This window comes from Melanostigma gelatinosum, assembly GCF_949748355.1.
Source record: "Melanostigma gelatinosum genome assembly, chromosome: 4".
Taxonomy (NCBI): domain Eukaryota; kingdom Metazoa; phylum Chordata; class Actinopteri; order Perciformes; family Zoarcidae; genus Melanostigma; species Melanostigma gelatinosum.
Genome location: NC_136637.1, coordinates 26,717,067 through 26,741,580, shown reverse-complemented (window position 1 = coordinate 26,741,580; position 24,514 = coordinate 26,717,067). Strand labels below are relative to the sequence as shown.

Genomic DNA, 24,514 nt, shown 5'->3' with positions numbered 1-24,514 from the left:
ACTCATTTTGTTTTTTATTTATTTATTACCTAAAAAAAGAAAATGTTCTATCACAAGTCACACTGAAATGTATTGCTTAAGAAAAAAAATATATTCATATATTTTTTTCATTTTTTTTCTCATTTTTTCTCTTATATTTTTCATTTTTTCCTCCTTTTTTTAATCGGAAACATGTTTTGTTCCCGTTTATATTCCACCAAAAAGTTTTTTTCCGGACACGAGCATCAGCTGCTGCTATGTCCGACTCCCCCGCTTTAAAAAAAAAAATGCACAAAGAAATACATAATTCACAGTTACCATTTTGGTTTCATAAATTAATACAGTCACACATGTGCTACACCGGTCTAGAGCTAGAACATTGTAAATTGTATTCTTGAATCCTGTTATTTTCAATAGTTGGCTACAAGAAAGAACAGGCAACTTAAATGACGTGATCAGAATTCCACCAACATACTGTTTTTTTTATCCTCACTGTAATGCTTTTGTCATCTTTTTTGTTTCGTTTCATATTTTTGAGTTTCACACAGAAGTGAGGCACACACAGAGTATAGTTCATACATATACAAAATTAAATAAAAATTTGGGAGGGGCAGGGGGATAAATTGTCCGTTAATAATCTTGTATCCAAGGAAACAGGAAGTGCGTGTAGTCTGGAGTCCTCAGAGGACGTTTCTTAATTAGGGCTGTTTCTTGCCGTCTACGTACTGCGGTGTGAACTTCCCCAGTTAACATACGTTACACAGATTTGTAGCCTTTTGCAGCTTGTTGGTGGGAGGACTGAGTTAAGAGGGATGTGAGGTTTCGGACAACGGAGACCAACAAGCATGGCAACACAATGAAGAAATGGGACGAAGGCAGTGTTTGAGGATCAACACCAACTTTTTGAGCAGTCGTCGATTCACTCGAACAAGCTTCGCCCCTAAAAATCTACGACTCTCGTGGCTGCGAATACTGCAGTCCTGCGTATCAACCAATGAAAACAAGTTTAAATCTGACACCGACACAGCAAGGGCAACATTTTTAAGGCACAGAAGCCTTGACATAATAGAGACTCCACCAGCTAAAAGCACTAAACGACAGATGCCCAGTGTCCTCAGTGACAAAAATGGCGCCTGGATGACAACAAGTCCGACAAATATGCACACAGAAAGTTTTAAAAACCAAAATAAAACAACGACGAAACAAACAAAAAAACATTCCCGCCCCCATTGTCCCCAAGTGTCTCATTTTTTTAGTGAAAGGTAAGGCCACTTAAAAAAAAAAAGATGAGGTTCACCAGAAAAGGGTAATCTCTCACTGCAATCTCTGGGAGTGCAATTGTGGTCGATCGGTCAGACAGACAGACGGATGAAGAGACAGACCGGATGCGTCTCTCGGGACAGAACTGCCAAATCCGCCCCGGTCTGCTAGTTCCCTGTACGTCCACGCGAGCCTCAGTTGGCGTTCGGGCCGGGGGGGGGGAGGGGGGGGGGGTGGCTTAACAGTTCGTAGGGCTGTCTGGGTTCTTGAGAGTCACGGTGGGGGTGAAACAAGCGCTCGGGGGGGGGGGGGGGGGAGTGGAGAGAGAGAGAGTGTCTTTGCTCATCATCATCTTCATTGACAGGAATGTTCAGTGCTGAGCAAGACGCGAGTCCACACTTAACTTCATCTGTTTTGGTTTTTTGCGTCGTAATACTTTTAGCAGGACACCGTTGTTCTGACATTGAGGAAATCAAAAATTACAACAAAAAAAACCTAACCAACAAAAGCAGCATTGTTAATTTTCTTCACAAATTCATGCATGTTGTTAACCTTCATTCCCACAGCACCAGTTTCTTTTGTTTTTCTTCCACCAATAGAAAAAAGATCAGTGTAATTATCACTTCTGCATGCAAAGAAAAAAGTCACTTTTTCCCCTTTTCGCGTTTTTTTTCTTATTATTTTTTCCAAGTCCCCATGTGTAGCAGCAAAACTGTGAAAGGCCGAACCTGATATGTCAACGGATGCACTGGTGGAGGCACTAGATAATGATGCTGGACACAGATCCCACTTCTTCTCCCCCTTTTTGCCAATAAAACAAATAGTCACTACTATGAGGACTTGTGGGAAAGGAACTTTGAAATTTGATGTTTTATCCTGTCGGGATGTTAAGTCGTGACCCGTGCATTCACTGCAGCTGAGCTTCATGATTTCTGAGAAACTACGGGGGTTATTTGAGAGAAGACAGCTCAGACATCAACGTGGGGTTTTCTAAATCACTTTACACTTGAGTCAAACGTACACACACCCTCATAAACCGTTGCCAATTGTCACATGTATGTACACAAACTAATGCAAACACTCAAGTCCATTCAGGTCTGTCAGACATGAGGTGGGCTGGATGAAATTTGACTTTCCGTATCATTTGCTGTGGCTGGACGACTGCAGTATAATTGATGAACGAGCGATTGAATGGACGTATTTGTTGTTTTTTGAAAACAGCAGATAGGAAGAGAAATAAAAAATAGATTTTTTCCATATACATTTTAAAGATTTAAAAATCCTCTAAAGCACTTTCTGTTAATATTAATTCATTTTGTTTACTCATTAATCATTCCTATCGATACCCTATGTCACTGAGGTTGATATCAATACTTCCATATTCATTTTTTTTATTTTTTATTCGATTTCAGGCCCCACCTCCTCGTCCTTGCACACTTTGACCAGCTGTTATAAATCAAGAAAATGTGCAAATCAACAACTACTTTGAACTGTTATATGAAAACCTGAATGCTTTGTGAACAATGCTACATCTTTTTTTGTTTGTTTATAAAATATAATAATATGTTTCAAAATGGAAAAAAAAGGAAAAAAAGGTTTAACCACCCCGTAACGGGTCAAAACTAGACTCTGGTTGGTGAGTTCTGAGATCGATAAGAATGCCCGTTGGAATAATCCATTGTTCGGCAGTTCTGCCATTCTTGTGAATAGGAAACACTGAGGCCTCTGCTGCTCCTGTGCTGTTAATAAGTCCAGTGTGGATCTCTTCATTGCTGTCCAGAGTGCGCTTAAAAAAAACCAAATCTTAGAAAAGAAAATACCGCCACCGCCGCCACCACCACCCACTGAATTCTGCTCTGCTCAAAGTTCAGGTGTCGTCTCTGCAATCGCACCGTTGAAAGGTCTTGTACACTGTTGAGTCCGGTTGAAGCGTCCGTCCAAATCCAAGCGTCAAAGGAAAGTTCTCTTGCAGTTGATGCTGTTTTTCACACGGTCAACTGTGAAGGGGCGGGAATAAAGTCTGCCAGGAGGGAGCCACGGGGAGAACTTTGATTCCCTCTATGCGCAGTTCTGTGTCCCCCTCCTGCCGATCCGCTCCCTCCAAATATATCTCACAAGTAAATCCTCGAGCGACGCTTTGGGCGCATCGTCGAATCCGTCCCGCGGCGCGTGGGATCGGACGCTTCGGCCTCAGACGCGTCGGCCTCAGGCCATGACGAACTCGGACTTCAAGTCGGCCTTGACGTCGGGCTTCCACACCGAGTCGTCAAAGTCCAGGTCCAGGGAGCCCTCGCTGGACATGCTGCTGTTGCTGTTGCTGCGCGCGGCCTTCCGGTTGGGCAGCCACTGGTAAGGGGAGCGCTGGTCCCTCCTGGCCTTCCTGCGCAGGCGCTTCTGCTGCATCAGCACCTGCAGGCGTTCCACCTTGCAGCGGGTCGCACGGTTCTCGGTCTGACGAACGCGGTCACCTGGACAAACGAGAAAGAGAGGGGAGGGACGGTCAGTCGGGTGTCGGCTTGGTTTGTTTCAACCCGAGCAGAATTAACTCATCAAAAAAACGAACAAACCGGTATTGAGAAGGTTGTCAATAATATGTCTGTGTTTTAGTGTGTGTGTGTTCAGCACGCTGCAGATACAGCAACACAGCCTTGACGTTCCCTTTGCTCTGACACACACACACACACACACACACCATGTGCACAATGTGGAATTTGCTGCTGAACCTCCCCCACTGAGCCTCATTAGCTCCCTCAGTGCCATTTCATCCCCTTATCGCTGAGTGGGGAGACCTTCGTGGAGCTGAATCTCCTTGAGGACCAATAGCAAGGCCAGCACCGTACAAACAAAGCCAGAGGGAAGACACTGTTGGGATAGCTGCCGATGATTTCTGCGCACATAATTGCAGACGACATGCCTCAGTGACTGGCAGCGCTGCTAAGTGCGTTTCTAGCTGTTGAGAGGAGCGTCCGGCCTCGAGGGAGCGGCTCGGCGTCGCACTGTGAATGCTTCCCTACAGTGGCCGTGAGTCGAGCCCAATTCCATTTTATGCGTATATTCGGGGACTTGGAAGGAAGAGAGAGGCAACCGCAATCTATTAGCCGGCTCCATTAGTATCTGTCTGGGAATTAAATAATTAAATAATGGGCTGGAATGTCAATAAACCGAAGCGCAGCGGCCATCGCTGCCTCTGCCGCACAACCAGAACACCCACAAACACACACACACACACACTCCAATCCGCATTCGAGTACATCACGTGTTCGCGCAAACAACACGTACACAATGTGTCGGCCCGTGCACGTGTACACACAAACTTTGCAGCTCGCGGGTGCACGCACGCACAAACACACACACACACACACACACACGCACAAACACACACACACACACACACACAGCAACAGCCGCAGTAGCTTTTAACGCGGATCGATGGCAAATTAAAAAGACCGATTGATTAAACCGTAGCTCTAGTGCAGCCATCCATCTCAGGGCCCAGGACATCGCTATTGGCTTTCAATAGAAAATGCAAGCGAATAGAAATTGTAAGCAGGGAGGGAGGGAGAGAGATTGGGTTTTCTTCCGCTATTTATTTTCTTTATTATGGCTGTAGCTCCCCACTCTCAGCTCATTGACCCAACAACCCCCCCCCCTTCTTCTCTCTCTCTAATCCCCCCCCCCCACTACCACTTCCACCCCTTTCACCCCACAGCTCCTTCCTCCCCCAGCTCTTGCCCCATGTCTCCCCAGAGACAGCTAGGTGGGGCAGTGTGAAGAAGCAGGAGGCGAGAAGAGAGAGTAAAGGGGGGGGGGGGGGGGGGCGTTATGGGTTGAGGAATTCCTCCCCTAGGGGCGAGGGGGGACAGAAGAAAGGACTGAGGAAGAGGGTGGAGGGTAAGGGATCCGCCGTAGGTGGCAGTTTTCCGAATCGATCGTGCCGTTCTCTGCTCCATCGGAATGAATTCCGGACTCTGTGTGGGCTTCATTTCCCTCTTTCCCTCTTTCCCTCATCGGATCGAGCAGCGCCGACCCTTTTCTCCAGCTATAAATATGCAGCGCTGCCTGGCAGTGCATCCTGAAGAAGTAAACTGCCATCCAGCAGCCTTGATGCTGCGTTTTGAGAGCAGAAAGGAAGCGAATAGTGACACCGAGCCAACAGACAAAAGAAAGAAAGAATACTTCTTCACATTCAGCCGCACAGACAGAATGGTTTTTTTTTTCCACTTCCTGCCAATGTGTTCTGCCCCCGGTACAAACGTATGTGTGTGCATTCAGATGTTGTGTGAGGGCAGCACGTCATCTCCAGAGAACAGGGGGTACACCAAAAAAAAGGGGGGGGGGGGGTTCTCCTACATTAGATCCATTGTTCCGCTGCCTCAGCTCCATGTGACAACCACATACGCTGCTGCAAGGCTTTGTTCCCTCTCCGGTCTTCCCTCTTCCCCTTATTCCCCAGGCCTTGCTGGCTACAAGCTAAAAAGAATTATCATAAAACACCCCTCGGCTGCATCGAAGTATGGCTGTACACAATGAAACGGCACGACGCCAACACATGCACGGCCTGTTTGTCTGAGGTTTGTCTCTTTATGCAATTCTCTCTTTATTTATCCGGGTAGCACCATTCAATACTCCATTTCCTCACAGTTGAATCTACTTGGAGCAGGCGCTCACACACACGGGCCGTTTGGTGGGGCTGCAGGTCTTGGCCTTTGTCTTGGCAAGATCTACGACAATGTGGAGCTACACCAAACCTGGTGTGTGTGTGTGTGTGTGTGTGTGTGTGTGTGTGTGTGTGTGTGTGTGTGTGTGTGTGTGTGTGTGTGTGTGTGTGTGTGTGTGTGTGTGTGTGTGTGTGTGTGTGTGTGTGTGTGTGTGTGTGTGTGTGTCCATTCATCAGCATCACTACCGGAGCCCTGGGCTGCTGGGCCGGACACAGCTGGCCGCAAGGATCTCCAGACTATGTTTATGACAGAAGGGCTATTATTAGGGCTGGCGAAGAAGGACAGACTATACCCACACAAAACACACACAGGCTGGCCCAAAGCCTGGATGCAGAGACTAAGGTTTGATGTGAGCACAACAGCCTTGAAGGACCCAGAGAGAGGTGGGTGAGAGACATAGGGAATGAATGAGAGAGCGAGATGGATCTTTTTTTTTTTCTGGAAACGCGCAGTGGAAGATATCAAACAGAAGACTTGGTCAAGGACACAGTGAGGAAGGAAGGAAACGCCAGTCTCCTATACCTCCTATCTCCCCCCCCCCCAATCACACTAAAACTCAATCCCTGGCAGCACACTTTTCCATCCACCAAACTCTCCTCTGTGAAGACTTTGACACTGAACCTGTAAATACACAGAGCGCTGCAGAGAAAACCCGACCGACAGCGAGAGAGAGACAGAAAGAAGGGGCGATCTATGAATAATCGATGCGTCAGTCAGTTTTCCTTGCCTTTGAGCCCAGCAACACAGCAAGGACTGAGATAGGGGAGCACACGGGAGGGTGGGGGGAGGAGGAGGAGGAGGAGGATGGAGGTAGAGAAAAAAAAGGGGGGGAGGAGGGATGCGGTGTGCGGGACGCACGAGGCGATTAAAGGAGCTTCTCCTTTTATTGATTGTACAAAGATTGGCCTTCATTTGCAGTCGTCTTAGTGCTGTTGTTTGTTTGTTTGCCTTGATAAGTCTTGTGATCTTGCAGAGAGAACATTGTGTTTGCTCAGCATCAAGGGAAGCAGGGGATCGAGGGGAGGGGAGGACGGAGGGGAAGAGAGTGATAGAAAATCACATTGCAGCAAAGTCGGCCTTAATCTCCTCCAGTATTACTCTCTCGACCCGTTCCACGGGTTAACGATCGAGGGGGTCAAAATTCACAGCACCATAATAAACGCAGCGTTCTCGCGATATCGGTATTCAAAATCTCAATGTAGTGGCCAGAACAGACCAGCAGCTCGATGTCAACTGGTAAACTAGGAAACCTGACCTTTTAGGAGAGAGAAAAAATAAAATAAAACGCCAATCAAGTTAAACACCAGAAGAAGAAAAAATGTAAACTAACTAATCAGACACAAACTGAAACAGCCAATCAAATCAGAGCTAATATGAGCACTCTGACAGTCAGTGAAAGGGCATTGACGCCCTGCAGGGACACAAGCTCTTCAATGACTTTTAGACTTCATTTGCGCTCTCTCTCTCTCTCTCTCTCTCTCTCTCTCTCGCTCTCTCGCTCGCTCTCGCTCTCGCTCTCTCGACGTCGCGTTCGCTCAGTCTCCCGGTGCACGTGTGTCTCGGCGAACCCTCCCCGTGTGACGACAGCAGAGTAAAGCCTACCAGTGGATAATGCGCGACAATAACACGGGACTCCGTGAGGTTAAGGCCGTAGGAGCCCCCCCCCCCCCACCCGTGTCTCTCTCTCTCTCACCCTCCCGTCACCCTCCCTCCTCCCAGTCCCAGCCAGCACGAAGCTAACGTGATCTGACAAAGCGAAAGGGGAATGGGGTGAAGGGATGTGGAAGGGACACAAGAGAGGAAGGGGGTTGCTTGGGGAAGCTTCCAGAGCCAACGTTGCCCCCTCTCTGTGGGCCCGTGTTGAACTAAGGCAGCTGCGGTGGGAGTGGGACTAAAAGGCAGCCCTGTAATCCCATAGCCCTCCCCTCCTCTGCCCCACAATGGCTCAGCCTGGTGCCCTGTATGCAGCCCCTGTCTCTGGCCCCTGCACAATGGGTTTGGCTGGGCAGGGGGCTGAAGGGGCTGGAGAGGAGGGGAAGGGGTGCCGGGGAGGTCCACCCCGACTCAGTGAAGGAATTTAGCTAACAATCAGCCTGCCGGGCCACGCTAAACCCCCTCCTGTTCAAACCCTGAACGAGTCATGGGCGGACAAATCCCCACAAGCCATGAAACCCGGCGAGTCGAAGACTGAAACCAGCCGTTTTGTGCGCATGAGAGCATGTTCAAACTCTTTATTTACGCTTGCCTTCTCCCCGTCTCACGTGAACTTGCGGCGGAAAAGGGTAAAGGCTCTCAGGAGACAGCCCAGCTATGTGACATTTTCAAGAGTTTCACTGCACACACACACACACACGTTCAGGCAGATGAGAAGTGCGGGTTGTTCCTGCAGCGGAATGAAGGCAGGTTTGTGTGAAGCAGAGTTAAGCCGCGGTGTTAAGTCCAGTAAGTCTTCCATCAGGTGTCGGGCTGATAAGGCCACCTGAGAGCGCTTAGTCGTCGGCTTCCTCGGGACACCGCGTGGAACGGGATACGAAGTCGACGCTCTGTACGCTCGTTGTCTCCGCGAGCCAAACTGCTCGGTTGGGGACGTGCACTGCGAGCAGGAAGTTGGACGGAGGCAGCGAAGTCGGGAAAAGGACATTAGACGGGCTCCTCTGTCACCCGTTCCTTTCATTTTTTACTTGGCCGTTGGTTAATCAGTGGGCAGTTGGTAGACTGATGGACAGGATATAAACACCCATGTGATAAATGGAGGCTTAGTGTTGTGGTTTTACCATCCCCCCTCCTCCTCCTCCTCCTCCTCGCACTGCCCTCTACTTCACAAAGCAAATTCTTTTTCAGAGCTGCATTTCGGAATAAATCTATTAAAAGGCCAAATGAACACAGACGACGTATTGATGCGCGACACAGACGTGGAAAAGAGAGGGAGGAAGACGGGGGAGATGGATTTTACAGACAGGGCTGTTTTTGGACAGCAAATGGGGGAAATGTAAGGGCACCCAGGAACACTGGACATTCCCCCGGTCAATCCGTACGCACTGCGTTCTGTTTGCCACCGAAGGTCATAAAACAAAGGACGAAGCCAGGGTAGGACAATAGCAACGTATGCTCTCGCTCTTTCCAAACAAAGGACAACATTAAACATAAATCGGCGGACCCTCCCCGCCGAACTATTCAACAAACGGTTACCAGCCGCTCACCGAAGGCGAGCACAGCCAGGCTATCATTACAACGCTGGCTGAATGTTATCGCTTCTGGACATCTGTCTGACACTCCACATCCTGTGTCTCTGCGAGGAATGGAGCTTTTTTTTTTTCTTCTTTTTAAACACCCAAAACTCCAGACTCAAACGGTATCATCTGAACTCGAGCACCTGCCCTCTGGGCATCAGGGGTGCGTCGCGGTTTTTTGTCCGGCCCGTGCTTGCTGCAGCCCTTCTTTAAGAGGCAGGTTAAATCACCCAAAGCCTAATCTAATCTAAACATAGCTCAGCCCAGGCTTGAAGGGGGTAAACCGATCTCCTTGGCACACAGAAACGAAGCCATCTCCGCCGCCTGACTGAACAGGTTTGGAGAAATTTGTATTGCCTTAGACGTTAGACTCCCCTCCCCATCTCGTCCTCTTCTCCTTTGCCTCAAAACCCAGGAGAGATATACGTACGACTGTTTTTGTTCTTTTAATCTGACGTTTATCTTCCTGCTTTGACAGTATTTTAAGGGTGAGAATAGCTGCTTGAACAAGGCAATAGTGCAAAAATAATCCCAACAGAACCGATAGCTACACGCGACGTGCAGTGAGAACAGAGACAGTAGACACAAAGACCACAATTCATTCTTTGGTAAGTTACAATGCAAGAGCAGATCTCAGTAAAATGACAGGTTCTAGATTGCAGTCATTTCACACACACACACTCCTGCAACGCTGTAGCGACTGCGGAAACATCTGCCTCGAGGGATGCACAATGACTTGCTTTGTGTGTGCGCGTGAGTGTGTGTTTGTGTTCCTCACATGCTTCGCGTGAGCAGAGGGAGTGCGGTGTGGAGTCACTCACCGGGGGGTTTGCACATGCGGATCTGACTCTGGCACTGCACCAGCGGATGGAGAGTCGGCGGAGGGCTGCTAGGGCTGCTGGCGGGCACAGAGGTAGCTTTGGGAGAGAGGCCCGTCATGCCGGCGACTTGGGGCGAGGGAGGCGGCGAGGGGGACGGGGAGGTGGGCGAACCACACTGGGTCTGGTAGCGGAGCTGGGTGAGGGAGGGGGGCATGCCCTGGTAGTGGCGCGTGGCGCTCAGGAGGTCGTTGAGGATCTGCAGGATGGTACCGATGTCGCGTCTGGGACGCCCAGTGCTGTCCTGGCAGTTAGGGTGCAAAGTGCCTAAAGAGAGGGAGCAAGAAAGATGGAGAAAGCGTTATGACGCGAGTTGTCTACGAGTTTTTAACAACAACAAAAACCCAACAAACCCTGAGACCAGACAAAGGAGAATGTGTTGAATGAGAAAGTCTTTCTTTTGTGAGGCATGCAAGTTCTCATAAAAGAGGCTTCCGGCTGGATCTCACTGCTTAGAGCAGCAAAGCATCTTCAAGGAAGCTTCGTGTCCTCTCACCTGAAAAGGTCCCTGAGAAGACTCCGGGAGCGTGGTTGACGAAGCTCTCAATGATGGCACCAGGTTTGCGGGAGCGTGTTGAGGGACTGCTGCCACCGCTGGGGCTGTTGGGGGTGTTGGTGCTTTTGGGGGTGCTGTTGGTGCTGCTGTTGGTGCTGCAGTTAGCCTGGAGGAGAAACATTAACGAGCATAAAGTGAGGTCATGGTAAAAGCGGTGCGAAAAGAACACATCTGTACACAATCCCATCACATCCCATGCTGTTAACATAATGCATCACACACAACATATACATCAGTCGTGAGCTGGGAAACTTTGAAATTGTGAGGGACAAATCGTGTTCATTTAATTGCGGGAATTCAAAATCGAGATTCCGATTAACATTTAAAAATGTTGCAGCCCTACCCCTCTATATACATATACACACACACACACAGTATATGATGTAAGCTCTGTCTCGAGTTTATGAGTTCTGTAAGTGACCTTTACGTCAGGGTGTTGGAAACACTTTGAGAGCCAGAGCAGGAAAACTGAGCTTTCTGCCATCCTGTAGCTCCAGATCAGCCAGGACTTCCTGTTACCTCAAACCCGAGAGAGACCAAACTCAGCAGCCCTGCTTCTTGACCGGAGCTCAACTTGGATCACTCAACTGACGGCTGAAAGTGAAACCCGGGCAAAGGCCTCCGTGTTTGTGTGCGTTACGCATGTGAAAGCCTCATGAGGAATAGCCGTTTCCGTTTTATCTCACTACCACACTGGCCCGTCTTTCTGTTATTCTTGTTGTGAACCACCCCCCCCCCCCCCCCAGTCCGCTGACATCTGGTTCTCATTCGCTTTCCATCGGCTGCAGCTCGGGGAGGTAGAGAAAGTATAAACAGCTAATTTGGTTGGTGGAGACAAGCGAGTGTGTTTGTGCGTGCAGCTGTTCCTCGCAGTTATCTCAAGGAAACGGTTGTAAAAGGCTAACGATGAACGGCTGACAACCCTGAGCTTAATGATCAGTCTTCACATAAAAAACACCCAACTCTGATTCATAAAACCTGCCTCTCTCTGAACCCCCTCCCGTTCCCCTCAGCGTCTCGCAGGATGAGGTCATAGGGATGCCGAGGCCGCCCCGACTTATGTGCGTGTGTTGGCTTGTTTGCATGTATTTGGGAAGCACGCTGCACTCCAGTGATGACTAAGTGCACTGTGGTTTGGAAGCACACACACACACACGAAGCTTCAGACCTGAGTAAACCACGGGATCACCCTCACGCTGCTGGGATATCCCACGAATCAATTTAATTGAAGATGATGTTGTTGCGTTCCTGGCAACCCCCCCCCATTGTTCATTCATGAGAGGGCTAAGTGCCTATGCCACCATCAGTTGTGTAAAAGTCCCACTATCTACCACAGTATTCGTAGCACCGAAACAATAAATAAAATATGGATCCCTGGCAATATTTGTGAGACTTACTTCAGGGCAGAGGACCGGGGCTACGGGGCTGGCCTGGCCGACGTCGTGGCTGGGTTGGCTTGAGGAAGGCTGGTGGTAGTGATGGTGGGGACTGGCTGGAGAGCGGAAAAGACCTCCGGGGACGTTGGCCGGCTGAGGGGAGTGGGGCTGGGGCGGGGGAGTAGGGGGGCTACAGTGAGAGGAGGAGGGCGACTGGTGGTACATGGGAGGAAGCGGCTGGTGGTGCGTGGAGGGCAGCGGGAAGGAAGGGGAGCCCGGGGAAGAAGGAGGGGAAGGGCCCAGGTGAGGCTGGGACAAGTGGGGGCCGGGCTGGCTGTGTGGGTGATGGGGGTGTGGGTGGTGGGAGTGCGGGTGAGGGTGGGGAACGCGGGGCTGCCCTGTGGGCTGCCCCATCGGGGTCTCTGCGCTGCCCCGGGTGATGAGGTGTCTGTGCTGGAGCTGGGGACCGCCGGACTGCTGCGCCGCCAACTGGAGCTGGACGAACATCATGTGATCACCCACGCGCAGTGCCAGGGTGAGGGGGGAGCGGCCGGACAGGAAGTCACTGACCTGCAGGTACACAAAGAGGAGGATTTGAGAAACACAGAATAGAACAGAAATCCAACAACAACAAAAAGCAAATCCTACATGATTAATTGGCGCAGAGGTGTTCGAAACTCTGCATCCACATTATGTACAGAATGCCAAAGCCTTTCAAAGGGATTAAAAAACTCCCCCACGCTTATCGACTTCCTCCTTTGTAAATGAACAGTCTGCACCGTGGCTGGCAGTTGAAATGCAACACAACAGTGCTGTGAGCTCCCCGTCTCATGGAGACACAGACACACCACATTAGCCCATCATGCGATCAATCAACTCTTCTGTAACACTGGCCTATTTACATCTGCTGGGGAGCAGTGGATGAGGAAACCTATTGGAAAACACAAATGAGCGGCCACTCCCGCTCGCCTCCCACTGCCCCTCGGCCCGCTCTTAGTCAGCAGTGTTATTCAGCTCGGAGACAGAGGCCACCCTTCTGTCTGGCCCGGGGCCTGAAAAATCAGTCCCACGTCCAGGAAATACACCCCGCCTGCCTCTCCAACACAGAATGGCTGATTGTCCGCGGCGGATCTGGAAGGGCTGCCCTTTTTTGGAGCTCTGGCAACGACTGATAGGAGCCGAGTGTGGAGGCCTTCGCTGTCCCACCCCGTGGCCCGGATGGACACACACACACACACACACACACACACACACTAACGCACACAGGATAGCGGAGTTGTCACGACTTGGCCGGAGGATTCACACTAAACAACAAAAGTCTTCTTCTTGTCCCCCCCCTCCCCCCTCCTGCATGCCTGTGGCTCCGTTGCTGCGTGATTTGCCACTCACTGCTGTGAGTCTGAGCATGTTTTGTAGGTGCGCGTGAGCATGTTTATTTTCGAGGGAGAGTCATTCGCAGGCCAGAGAAGCCTCGGGTCTTGAAGACTCTGCAATAATGAAAGCTCTCCCCAAAATAGAAACAAACCGAAACAAACGGCGCTGGCGAATACAAAGTGACGCCTCTGTCCAAAAAGGTTTCAACAAACCCCAATACTGCCTTGTGTGCCTTCAGTCCCCCAGAGAGGCACGGGGGAGGAGGGGGGGGGAGACAGAAGTGGCACCGAAAGAGCTACACAAGGGGAGGAGAGAGAGCACAAAGAGGACGGGAGATGGAGTGAAAGAGTCATGACAAAGCAGAGAAAGCAAGTAATATAGAGGCATACAAGACAAAGACGGCAAAGGAGAGCAGAGGCCTCACTCCCCCAAAGACCCTGCAGCCTTTTGGAGTGTGCTCGTGAGACGGGGGCCCGTAGTTAACCCTGCGACTCGCCGGGCCCTGCCCTCCATCGCTGCGCTCCCTTTTTCGTCGGCTTATTTATTTCTCTATCGACCGCTGCCTCTCTGTTGCCAGGGTGACCTTTGCACATTGGTATTGACATGGTGTGGAAAAAGAGGATGGAGGGAGAAGAGAGAGGCAGGTGAAAGGACAAGAGGGGGGGTTGGGACGATCTGATGGCTGTGTAAATAATGTGTAAATAATCAACAGCTGAAGCGGCAGAAATCAGCATAAAAGGCTGCTGCCGGATAAACAGAAACTCAGCCTTTCAGAGTGTTAACTCGGCTACCAATGGCCTGTTGATCGTCTGGTGTCCACACCCATGATTACACTGTCGTGCTTAGACAATAAACTCAGCAGGGCGCGGTGTGAAGCGAGGAGGAGAACAGGGCGCCACCTGAGATGACTTGAGGAAACTCCCGTGTACTAAAGGTCACCTGCTAGACAAGACGTGTGTGTGTGTGTGTGTGTGTGTGTTTGAGACCTCAGGGTGATGGGGGGGGGAGGCAGAATCCTAAAAGTGTGTGGGTGAGAGAAAGAAAGAACAGAAGTGGGAGGAGACACTGACTGTGTCTGTGACTGACAGCTGTCAAGAGAATGAGTCGACAGTTTGCCAACCCACACACACATGCACACGCGCACACACACACACACACACACACACACAACGTGCATACAGAGTGAGAGGCCCCGAGGGGGACGAGTGTTTGGTTAACGGGAGGAAGATGTGCGGCAAAACACCCCCGGGAAGTGAGTGGCTGTTTGGTTATGGTGCCGTTCAGACCTCCGATCCTGTATCCACATTAGACTGTGGTTACCCGACGGGTCGTGCCGGGTTCGAACAAATATTTACAAATTGTTTTCTGGTCGGGTTTGGCCTACTTGACATGGTGCTTCAGGTTGTTTGTGGCGGGACTGGCACCCCCCCAGGTTAAAACGGTTAGCTCTGTGAGCACTGTTACCGTTGTTTGCGCTGCTGTTAGCGTTAGCTGTTAGCACCGTTAGCTGCTAGTCAAGTGCAGGCTGGCTTTGCCTGCACTTGGTGTCGTACTTGCTGTAGTACACATGTTGAATCCCAAAGGAGAAAGCTTTTTTCCTGTGAAGGAATCATCCAAGATGTCATCTAATGTCACGTCTGAACACGGGCCGTTGTTTTTTTCTTTTTACGTGCGAGCACGTGAGAGGAAAAAGGCCGACAGTGAGCGACAGCAGGAGAAACAGAGAGGAGGCTTGATCACCCTCACAATGACGACAGCGGATTATTCAAAACCGCCGAGCTGAGATCCGTGTACTCCTACTGAGCTCCCAACACCACATGGCAGGCTACAAATTAGCCGGCGAGAGAGAGGCGAGCTGTCTCACGGCCGTCTGTGGTGGTTTGCTGTGGGAGCCGGCGAGAGTGGAGGGCCCGGCTTTTGTTGTGTCAAGGCTGACGGGGAGAAACCAGCCATTCATTGTTCCCTTCTGATGCAGCGGCAGCAGCGGTATGCAAAGAAAAGAGGAGCTCATGCCTGAAGAACAAGGTGTGCTGGTGAACAACACGCATGAGTTGATTGTACTCATCAGAAATCTGACGGGCAGAGCCCTCCTCGGTGACACACAGGTGGAGATAAAGAGCCGTTCCACTTAATTGCTCCTCTTTAACGACTGACCCCACAGCCGGCGCCATCAACCATTTTGTTTTAGCTGTCAGGGGTCCGGGGGGGGGGTGCTATTTTGTTTAGCAGGCTTTGGTTGCTATGCAGCGATGGGGGAGAATATGATAAGGAGGGGTGGAGAAAAGATGGAGGAAAAAGAGGGGGGTGGGTGGCACGAGAGAGGAAAGGAGAAAGGATGGTGATGTGGGGGGGATGGGGGCGATGGGGGTAGGGTGTCAGAGTGGTGGTGGGTGATGAAATATTCAGTGAGAGCGTGCCTCTGGCTCCTTCCCTCTTTTTTCTTTCGACATCTCTGGCTGACAGTTTTATTTATTGGGGTCCCCGTGGTTCAAGGAACTCATTTGCAGTCGCTCTTCCGTTGCACACTAAGCGAACTAAGGGAGGGAGATAAGGAGTGAGGCAGGAAGAGAAAGGGGGAGAGGGGAGGAGAAAGATGGAGAGCGCTGGCAGCTTTGTGCCGGAGCAGAGAGGATAGAGAGGATTGGGAGGGCGGGACAGGAGGGTGGAGAGAGACGGTTCCTGTGTCTGTGCCCAGCCAGACAAATGTGTGGATACTTGTAAAAACAACATCATCAACACCGACAAAGAGAGGGGGAGGAAGCATCTCATGTCTGACTCTGGGATGAAGTGGGTACAGGAGGTGAGGCGGGATGACTGCTGTGAAGGTTTCTGTGTGGCTTTGTGGATCGACCTGGCTATCTTTGCCCCCGGCCTCCTCCGTTTCACCGGTAGCGTATGTGGCTAATTGACTTCATTAGACTTGGCGGTGGCTATCAGACGTGACTTTTCCCGGCCCCGTCCTCCCACGCGGTGGCTCCACTAGTCACGACGTCTGCCACTTAAATCACAAAAGCTCAGAGATTCGCCCGGGGAATGGAAAGAAATGCCGGTCACAACTCAAACATGGAGAAATGAGAGTCCCCTGGCCGCTGAGCGAGGGCGCACACAAAGACACACACGGACAGATGCATACACTCAACAGGACAATGAAATCCCCTAAAAATCCATCTATCCCTTGATTGCTCCACAACACACCTTGATCCCCCCCCCCCCCCCACTGTGCTTTTAAGCATCACAATGGGGATTACACAGGTGCAAAAATACTGCGTGATCAGCTTATTAATGCAATCTTCAAGGCCAGGATTTACACGAGCGTGGACTAAGTAGGCCTTTGGATCAGCATTGTCTTCTGTTCCATACACGATTCCACTTACACGTCCTGCAGCCAAATTCATTTCTGTCGCGTTCATTTAGGGGGCAACAAAACAAATTAGCATTCTAAAGAGCAAACACTCCCTCTCTTGTACCGCACGCTTATAAAAAGCCTTCATTTCAAATGGCAGTGGGAAGGACAGAGGGAGCTATGGAAAGAAAGAGAGGAGGATCCTCTCAACAAACTGACTCAAGTCATTTTTCAATTCATTGCACTCCCAAATCCTCAATACAATTACTCTCCACTGATTTCCAGTGGTGTCAATCCTGCTGATTAACTCGCATCTAGATGAGGTGTTCTACAGGACTGGGAAAAAACACAGTCACTGTCCATCATCTGCAGTTTCTAGTACTATTAAGCCGAACGTCTTCCGTCCTCTTTTTTCTTGATTTCCTTCCTTCCATTAGAGGCTCGCTCGCATTTCTTCATCTGCGAGTTACCCAAGCTCCTCCTCCCCCATTACCGGCCAACCCACGGAACTTGCACATCCTACTTGACACGCTACAGAATAACTCTCGCAACGCTCTCCCTTTCATTTGCTCTCCTCCACCTGTGACACAATGACAGAGAGAGAGAGAGAGAGAGAGAGAGAGAGAGAGAGAGAGAGAGAGAGAGAGAGAGAGAGAGAGAGAGAGAGAGAGAGAGAGAGAGAGAGAGAGAGAGAGAGAGAGAGAGAGAGAGAGAGAGAGAGAGAGAGAGAGAGAGAGCCTTGTCAGCTGGGCAGGTTTGGTGCTTATGCTTTAAGACAGGAACAAAGAGGTGGCTGCTTGGGGGAAGGGCGAGGGAAGGGGGGGGGGGTGATGCCTGGTTGGCTTTTATTCTAACATCAATGTGCATCAATGAGCAAATGGTCCCTGTGTGCTGAGAGGAACACATAATCCTTCTCTTTCTGTCAAATACCGAGGTCAATAGATGGAGAGCCGATGTCACTGTCTGCACATGGCCAGAAATCGTGAATATTGCTGATCAGACACGTTCTCATTCTCTGAACTCGATCCTCAATCCTCTCAAACATTTCCTTTCAATTCTGGTGTTTCGTGTGTGTGTGTGTGTGCGCGTGTGTGTGTCCACGCATGACTGTGAGCTGAACACACAACCTCTATTTAGCAGACAGAAGGAGAAGAGAGTAGCACAGTATTTTGATGGGCCGTCGCGAGCCAGTGGCTTAATACAGCTTAGATGTCATGCAAAAAAAAAAAAAAAAAAAAAAGTGGAGGGAGATGCCAGAGGAGGACTTAAGGCAGCCCAGGGTTGTCCTAGAGAAGCCAGCCATCACGGTCAAACCGAGGCAGCTAGCCGGACATGCAAACCGCAGCACATTTAAATTATAGGGCCGTCGGAGAGCAGAACCAAGAGAGGGAGAAGGGGGAGATGGAGCGAAGAAAAAAAAGAAATCCCATTTCGATAATTGCAGGGGCTCCGTTCCCATAAAAGATTTTATTTTATTTTTTTTGTATTTGACTCGCTCCACAAAAGTCTGAAACAACCCCGGAAGCAGTCATGTTCTGCTCGGTCGGTTGGCTCGCTAGCTGCCAAAACTCCCCCAGACTCCTGATAAAAGGAGAAGTCATAAGGTGATCCGCTCAGCCCCTGGCCCGCCATGAATACACACACACACACACACACACACACACACACAGGCAAAACACCCGATCTGGAAAATGAGACCTCACATGACCAAAACACAGGTGGGGGGTGAGGGGTTATCAGAGATCCAGGGGTTGACACCGGCTTCTTCCAGCGGCTAGCACAGCGAGCAACCACCCCACATCTCCCCGAGGCTATTTTTGGGTGTATGGGCATATCAGTTATCATGTCAGACACTCTTAAGAGCTAAGTGCATTGATTGATTTTTGATAGCCCCAGAGTTAGGGGGAAGGCGGGGAGAGGAAATGAGGGAAAGCTTTTGTGTTCCTATTTTTCTAATCTTACTCGGATCCTTAATCTCTATCATTCCATCCCGCTTCATGAATTATAAAGCGGAATCAATTTCTCTGGATAAAAACACACTAAAGCAGCTTCATGCCGGGGTTTTTTCTTTAACCTTTTACCCTGCTGTCCGCCTCACGGTGCCCTTCCCTCTACGGCCGCTGCAGGATTACAATTAATATCACATGAATATGAACGCAACAGTGACACGCGATAAGCAACTCTGAAGGAAAAAGCATCCGGCTTGGGCTGAATAGTTCAAAGCTTCCTTCATAATGCTGACATTAGAATTATGACAATGAATAACTTTAGTAGGAGCCTACAACGTCCCCCCGCTCTGCCTCGCTGTAGTTGTCCCCAGTAAAACGTAAACATGTGTTGAAATAAGATCATTTCCACAATTCGCAACACTAAATACTCGGCTTCCGTCCACATTTGATAACATTTAGCTTTTCAAAAACATTTTCACTGCGGCCATACGCACGATGAGGGACAAGAGGCACGGTGAGAAATCAGCTCTTCTGTCTGCCTCTGGTGAAAACGCCGGCCACTCATTGGCTGACCCAGCAAACGCCACCTCACATGATGGGCATGGGCGCGCACACGTTCACTTATACACACCTACGCACATGCAGCTGTCGGCGCTACGTATGCTCAGTTCTCACACACACACACACACAAAACAAGGCCAGGATTTCCACCACAAAATGATCAGCAGGGAATTAAGGGAATCCACGCTCCTCTATCTCCAATTAGCCCACATCCTCTGATTTAAAAATCGGACTTAATGCACGGCGGCGTTCTTCAGACAAAGGCATCACTCATTTCGCCATCTTGTCCTGTTTTGATATCAGTCGGCGGCGCATCACCGATGCACTTACGCACATCGCAGTGTTGCCCAACGCCACAAAAGGAAGTCGGTCTGAGTCAGTCAGTCAGCTGCAGAGTGTTTCACACGTCACACCTGCGTGTGTGTGTGTGTACTCAGCCTTATCGCCTCTCTCTCTCTCTCTCTCTCTCTCTCTCTCTCTCTCTCTCTCTCTCTCTCTCTCTCTCTCTCTCTCTCTCTCTCCGCGGCCAGCGCCTGAGAACTCTCTGCCTCTTTCTGCTCGACTCTCACTGTCTGTCATTTTTTTTGCTCGAGTCACGTCACTCTGACTCAAATGCATCCTGCAAGTCAGCCGGCCTGCCTACGGAGCCGCTTCACTGTCAGTAAGAGGAGCACAGGCCCCCTATTGCGCGCACACCAAGGCTTCCAGGAACCCGATGCTAATACTGAGCGAGACGGCTGCCATCTGATGATCCAGCACTATGTGTATGAGTGAGCGAGACGACGCTGCAGTCACAGCACACTTCCTGGAAACTTGTGTGTGTGAATGTGTGTTAGAGCATGAAAACAGGAGGAGTGGCACGAGATTACAGAGAAAGGTATTAACAGAAAGGTGGCAGTGAGTGTTATATGTGCTGCTGGTCACACGCACACACTATCACAGATGTTACTCGGACACAAGGGGTGTTGCTGCTTATTATATCCCAACAGCTCACGCTGGATGTCTAGCTTGGCTTGTTTAAGAGGCTGAGATTAGACAAGCAAAGAGGCTTGTGCAGCCTGCTCATCTCCTCTCTCTCTCCGTTTCTGTCATATCTGTCTGTTGCTCTGCACTTAACCGAAGCTGCCTCCCATATCCCCATGCACACGCATGCAGAACCACACACACACACACACACACACACACACACACACACACACGAGACCCACAGCTCAGTTGCATTATTGCGTAAACAGTCTCTTACCTGAGTTTCTGTGAGACTCTCCAAGGCTTGCATTACTGACTGCTCGGGTCTTGATGCTTGAGACTGCAAAAGAGAGGAAAAGAATATATATATATTTAAAAAAAAGAATTTTAACAAACTATAAATGGTGACATGTAAAGTAATACATATGCAAAAAAGAAAAGCTCATATTTGTTATTGGGACTGCAAGCTAACACGGCCAGGTGAGCCTCACCATTAATCCTGCTTCGACTGTTGGTACAAGTGTTAACTTGCTCCCATCGGAGATGCCGAGGTCCTGGAGTTTGCCTGAATTTAGTCGCCTGAAGGGTTAAAAGAGAGCAAGATAATTAGACGGTGCTGACAATATCGTCTCTCTTCAGACACACAAACAGCCTTCAGCCAGGGGAGGGGGGGGAGGGGGGGGAGGGAGGGGGGGTTTGGACAGAATTCAAAACTAGTTTGGAAAAGAGCCGTGGGTGAAAAGCTCCATGAAAGAGAAGTATTGATTGGGCTGTCATATTTCAATTTGGAGTATAGTGGAGCTTGACAAGCGCTCGCAGTGGATATCTGGCACCGGTGCCACTTGCCTAAGTGGAGGTGAGTATTTTCTCTCGCTGTTTCGAGTTGCACAAACCAGAACCGCGGTCCTGTTATTAGTTATGAGGGAAGAAAAGCAAACCGCGTGGCATGACCCTTCTATCGCCATTGCAGGTCCATTGTTCTCAATGGAGTCGTACTACGACGGCTGCTTCTGGACAAAGTTGATTCCAGAATACGCGTCTTGCTTTGCTTTGTTTCATGTTTTGGTGCAGAGCAGGAGTGTCTGCTCTGTATGAGGAAGTGGTCTTTCCCAGCCGGTCACGATGCACCGAAGCCCCTCGCGGCGCCTTGACTCACTGTGAGGGATGTTTGGGGACAGCCTGCTGTACAGGCATGACCCACATCTCACCCCATGCAGCCCAACAAAGGCCCCTCAGCGCCCCATGTTGGAGGAGCAGGACGGGATTTAAAAAAAGGGGGGGGGGGGGTTTAAAGGATGATGTGATTTAGTTGGTGATTACAATAGGTGGGAGGGGATTGGGTGGGGGGGTGGGGACTATGCTGACTGTTTGCATGCGCTGCAAACCGCCCTTCTCTCTCTAACATAACACCACCTGCACTATTGTACCACCTATACTTTAGGAGTTGTTCTGCTTCAGAAGCTGCTGGCTATTACCATGTAACACCCAACCACATGCGGGACACGTCCGCCTTCCTTTACACAGGGACAAGTTAAAGAGAAACAGCAGCAGCAGCACGGTAAATAAATTACAGGCTACCAAGTCCCCGTGACGTTCCTCATTAATGTGTGACGGGTTTGATTCCCACAGCATTAGTAATTCAGTCAGGCTTCAGTGTTTATAACGGAGGAGGCATGAATCAATGCATCTCTGCAGAGCGCCTCGTCAATACGGTGCCAGTGACCGGTGCGTCCCCGGTGCGTAATTCCAATACCCGTGCGTCCTGACGGTCGGTGGGTTTCCTTGAACGTATCGACGACCGACGCGGCCTCGCATAAATCCGAAAGCATATTAAAGAATATCGCTGCATGCCCGGAGGGTGAACGCGGATCTATTTTTTTACAATACTGCGGAATAGTTTAAACATTACGGTAAACAGATGCATGCTGCCCTTTAAGGGGGAACACATGTTTATGATATTTACCATATGTAGAAAGGCTGCAGCACTTCTAGGAAACAGATTCCAGTTACTCACGTTTCTTTGTGTAGCAGAGCGAGTCTCTCTCTCGGCACTTTGAGCCTTTGCGACAGCCTCCTCTTCAGTCCGTCCACGGTCTCCTCCTGGGGAAGGGAGAGCTCGAAGCGTGTGCCGGTGGTGGAGTGGATGTACAGATTCATGGAGGGCTCCGTCGGGACGGCCTCACAGGACGAAGCCCCGCGACTGGTGCAGCTCCGGGCGCTGGGGTGCTGGTCCATCCGATAACCTGTGGTTTAGAGGGAAGTGTTTGGGGGAGGAGGGAGGAAGGGAGACGAGCAGAGCCGGAGATGAAGCGAGCTTTTGGGGTAGGGAGGAGGATGGTGAAGCGGATCCGGAGCTTCGGCTACCGGCTCTTGTTCAAAGGCAGCATTCAGAGAGCTCCGAGAGTCTGAATACAACCCGGTCCGTCTTCTCTCCGGTCGATATCACGAGAATATTCCCACAGGAAAGTCAACTAAACAAGGCTCGCTTCTCTCTTTGCTACACCGCTTTCCCCTTCTTCTTATTCTGTGTTGCTCTCTCCAGCGTGCAAAGCAAGTCTTCCTAAATGCTACATAGATGGGTGAACGCCAGGCAGAAACGCAAGTATGTTGTCAGCAAAAAAAAAAAAAATTGTTATATGCCATGGACGCTTATTTACCTTTAAAACAAAACGGGGAGGTTTAATAGTAATACCAAAAAAAAGAATATAAATTCCTCTCGGTGTTTTGTGAGCTTTTTGCGAGCTTTAGATGAGAAAACACACAGTCCGTGAGCTGCAGAAGCCTCATACGGTTCGTGGAGAGAGAGGCTCTCCGCTGCGCACTCGTACCCACGGCGGCTCCTGTGAAATATCGACAATGAACGTTGTCCACAAAGTATCCCACTTCCACCGTCTATAACAAAAAAAAAACGAAAAAAAACGCCCACAAGCCCCACAGCCGGCCCGGCCAATCACAGGAGAGCCCCGTTAGAAACGCTGACTGACTTCAGCCAATGGTGAGGAGGGATCCACACCCACGTGGAGGGCAGGCGAGTTTAGGCCATTCATAATAAATTACAGCATATAAAACTAAAATATGAGCCCCGTACCACGGGAGCGTGCAGCAGCTGAGGTTTAGAAGGTCACGGGAGCGTTTGAGTTCACTGAGTTATAAAAGACGAGTTGTTTACTAACTTGCTCGCTATTAATTACTTATTATTACGAAGTAAATCGATAACTACGAACTACCCAGCTAGTTGATTTCTTTAATTTGAGGTACCAGCTGTATACAATGCTATTTATTTGATCTCGTGTGGGAGCAGATACCATTCATTCTTAAAACACCTGCACACCAGTGATCTCTACACTGGTTCACCAGAAGGCCTGTTGTTGCATTGACAGTGAAAAGCAAATCATCTACATGTGACACATGCACGAACGGTATAAGTGCTGCACATGTTCATTGTTTCCAACAAATGTCTGCTGAGATGACAACACTCAGCACAGGATCGTACACACAACGAGGGACAGATTGGTAATTACCTAAATAGAGTGAGTCGGGCCTTTAACGTGGTGAAGGAGATACTCGGTCGCCACCCAGTGGCCAAAGGAGGAACCTCGACAACTTGCAAGTGACTCACTTTTGCAAAATGCAATTTTGGACTTTTACAGCAAACATTTTTACCCGTCAGGAATATGACTTTAATTAGTTTTTGTTTTGAGGTCGATCATTGAATGAGCTCATTCTGCTCTTAGCATGGTTGTCGCCGCCGCAGTGTAATTGAATAAAGGTCCTTATTGCGCCTCTAAAACACACGACATCAGCAACGACTTACTGTCAGATACTAATTATAATCTACAGTAACGGTGACATTCTCCTGTCGTCGATACCGGCCCTTATTAAGTTAATCATGTCCGTGGCATTTACATGGAAGGTGGCTCGTCCAATCACTTGACAACGTGCTTGTATCGATCCGCGATTGACTGCTCGTCTCCAAATCGATTTCTTAACCCACTGACTCAATACGTCAAAACGGATAACAGACACTTGTTCAAGTAACCCCAAGAAAAGAAGAAAACATAAAGTTGGATTTGATATTAAAATGCACTTACCAATTATTGTGGCGAGAACTTTAAAGCTTCGCGCAGAAGTGTGTCGTGTTCCAGCGCGTTCCCCCAGCTTTGGCATGTAAAATAAACCCAAGTGGTGATAAAAAAAATAAAAATAAAAAACTCAAGAGATAAATCCAAACACCTGAATATCCACTCTGCGTGTCCGGCAACGCACCAGACCTGCGGACCAATAGGGAGCTGCGGTTACGTCCTCTGCGTTGTGAGCGCGCTGG

General features: G+C 49.7%; 1 protein-coding gene across 1 annotated transcript; it reads right to left on the bottom strand.

Moving 5' to 3' along the window:
- midn (midnolin) lies at nucleotides 1-24,514 on the bottom strand. Its single transcript, XM_079267480.1, has 8 exons — nucleotides 24,282-24,514; nucleotides 22,205-22,433; nucleotides 20,682-20,769; nucleotides 20,468-20,530; nucleotides 12,019-12,567; nucleotides 10,562-10,727; nucleotides 10,009-10,332; nucleotides 1-3,707 (listed from the first exon to the last, which is right to left on the bottom strand). Exons 1-8 carry the CDS (start codon nucleotides 24,355-24,357, stop codon nucleotides 3,445-3,447), a joined length of 1,758 nt encoding a protein of 585 aa, XP_079123606.1. The 5' UTR covers nucleotides 24,358-24,514; the 3' UTR covers nucleotides 1-3,444.

What these genes read in the sequence shown, in the direction of transcription:
- midn (XM_079267480.1), bottom strand. Translation starts at nt 24,357, where the DNA reads ATGCCAAAGCTGGGGGAACGCGCTGGAACACGACACACTTCTGCGCGA. An exon ending in AGAGTCTCACAGAAACTCAG is followed by an intron (nt 12,568 to 20,467) that starts GTAAGAGACTGT and finishes GTGTACCTGCAG; the next exon opens with GTCAGTGACTTCCTGTCCGG. An exon ending in CCGCATGTGCAAACCCCCCG is followed by an intron (nt 3,708 to 10,008) that starts GTGAGTGACTCC and finishes TCGTTTGTCCAG; the next exon opens with GTGACCGCGTTCGTCAGACC.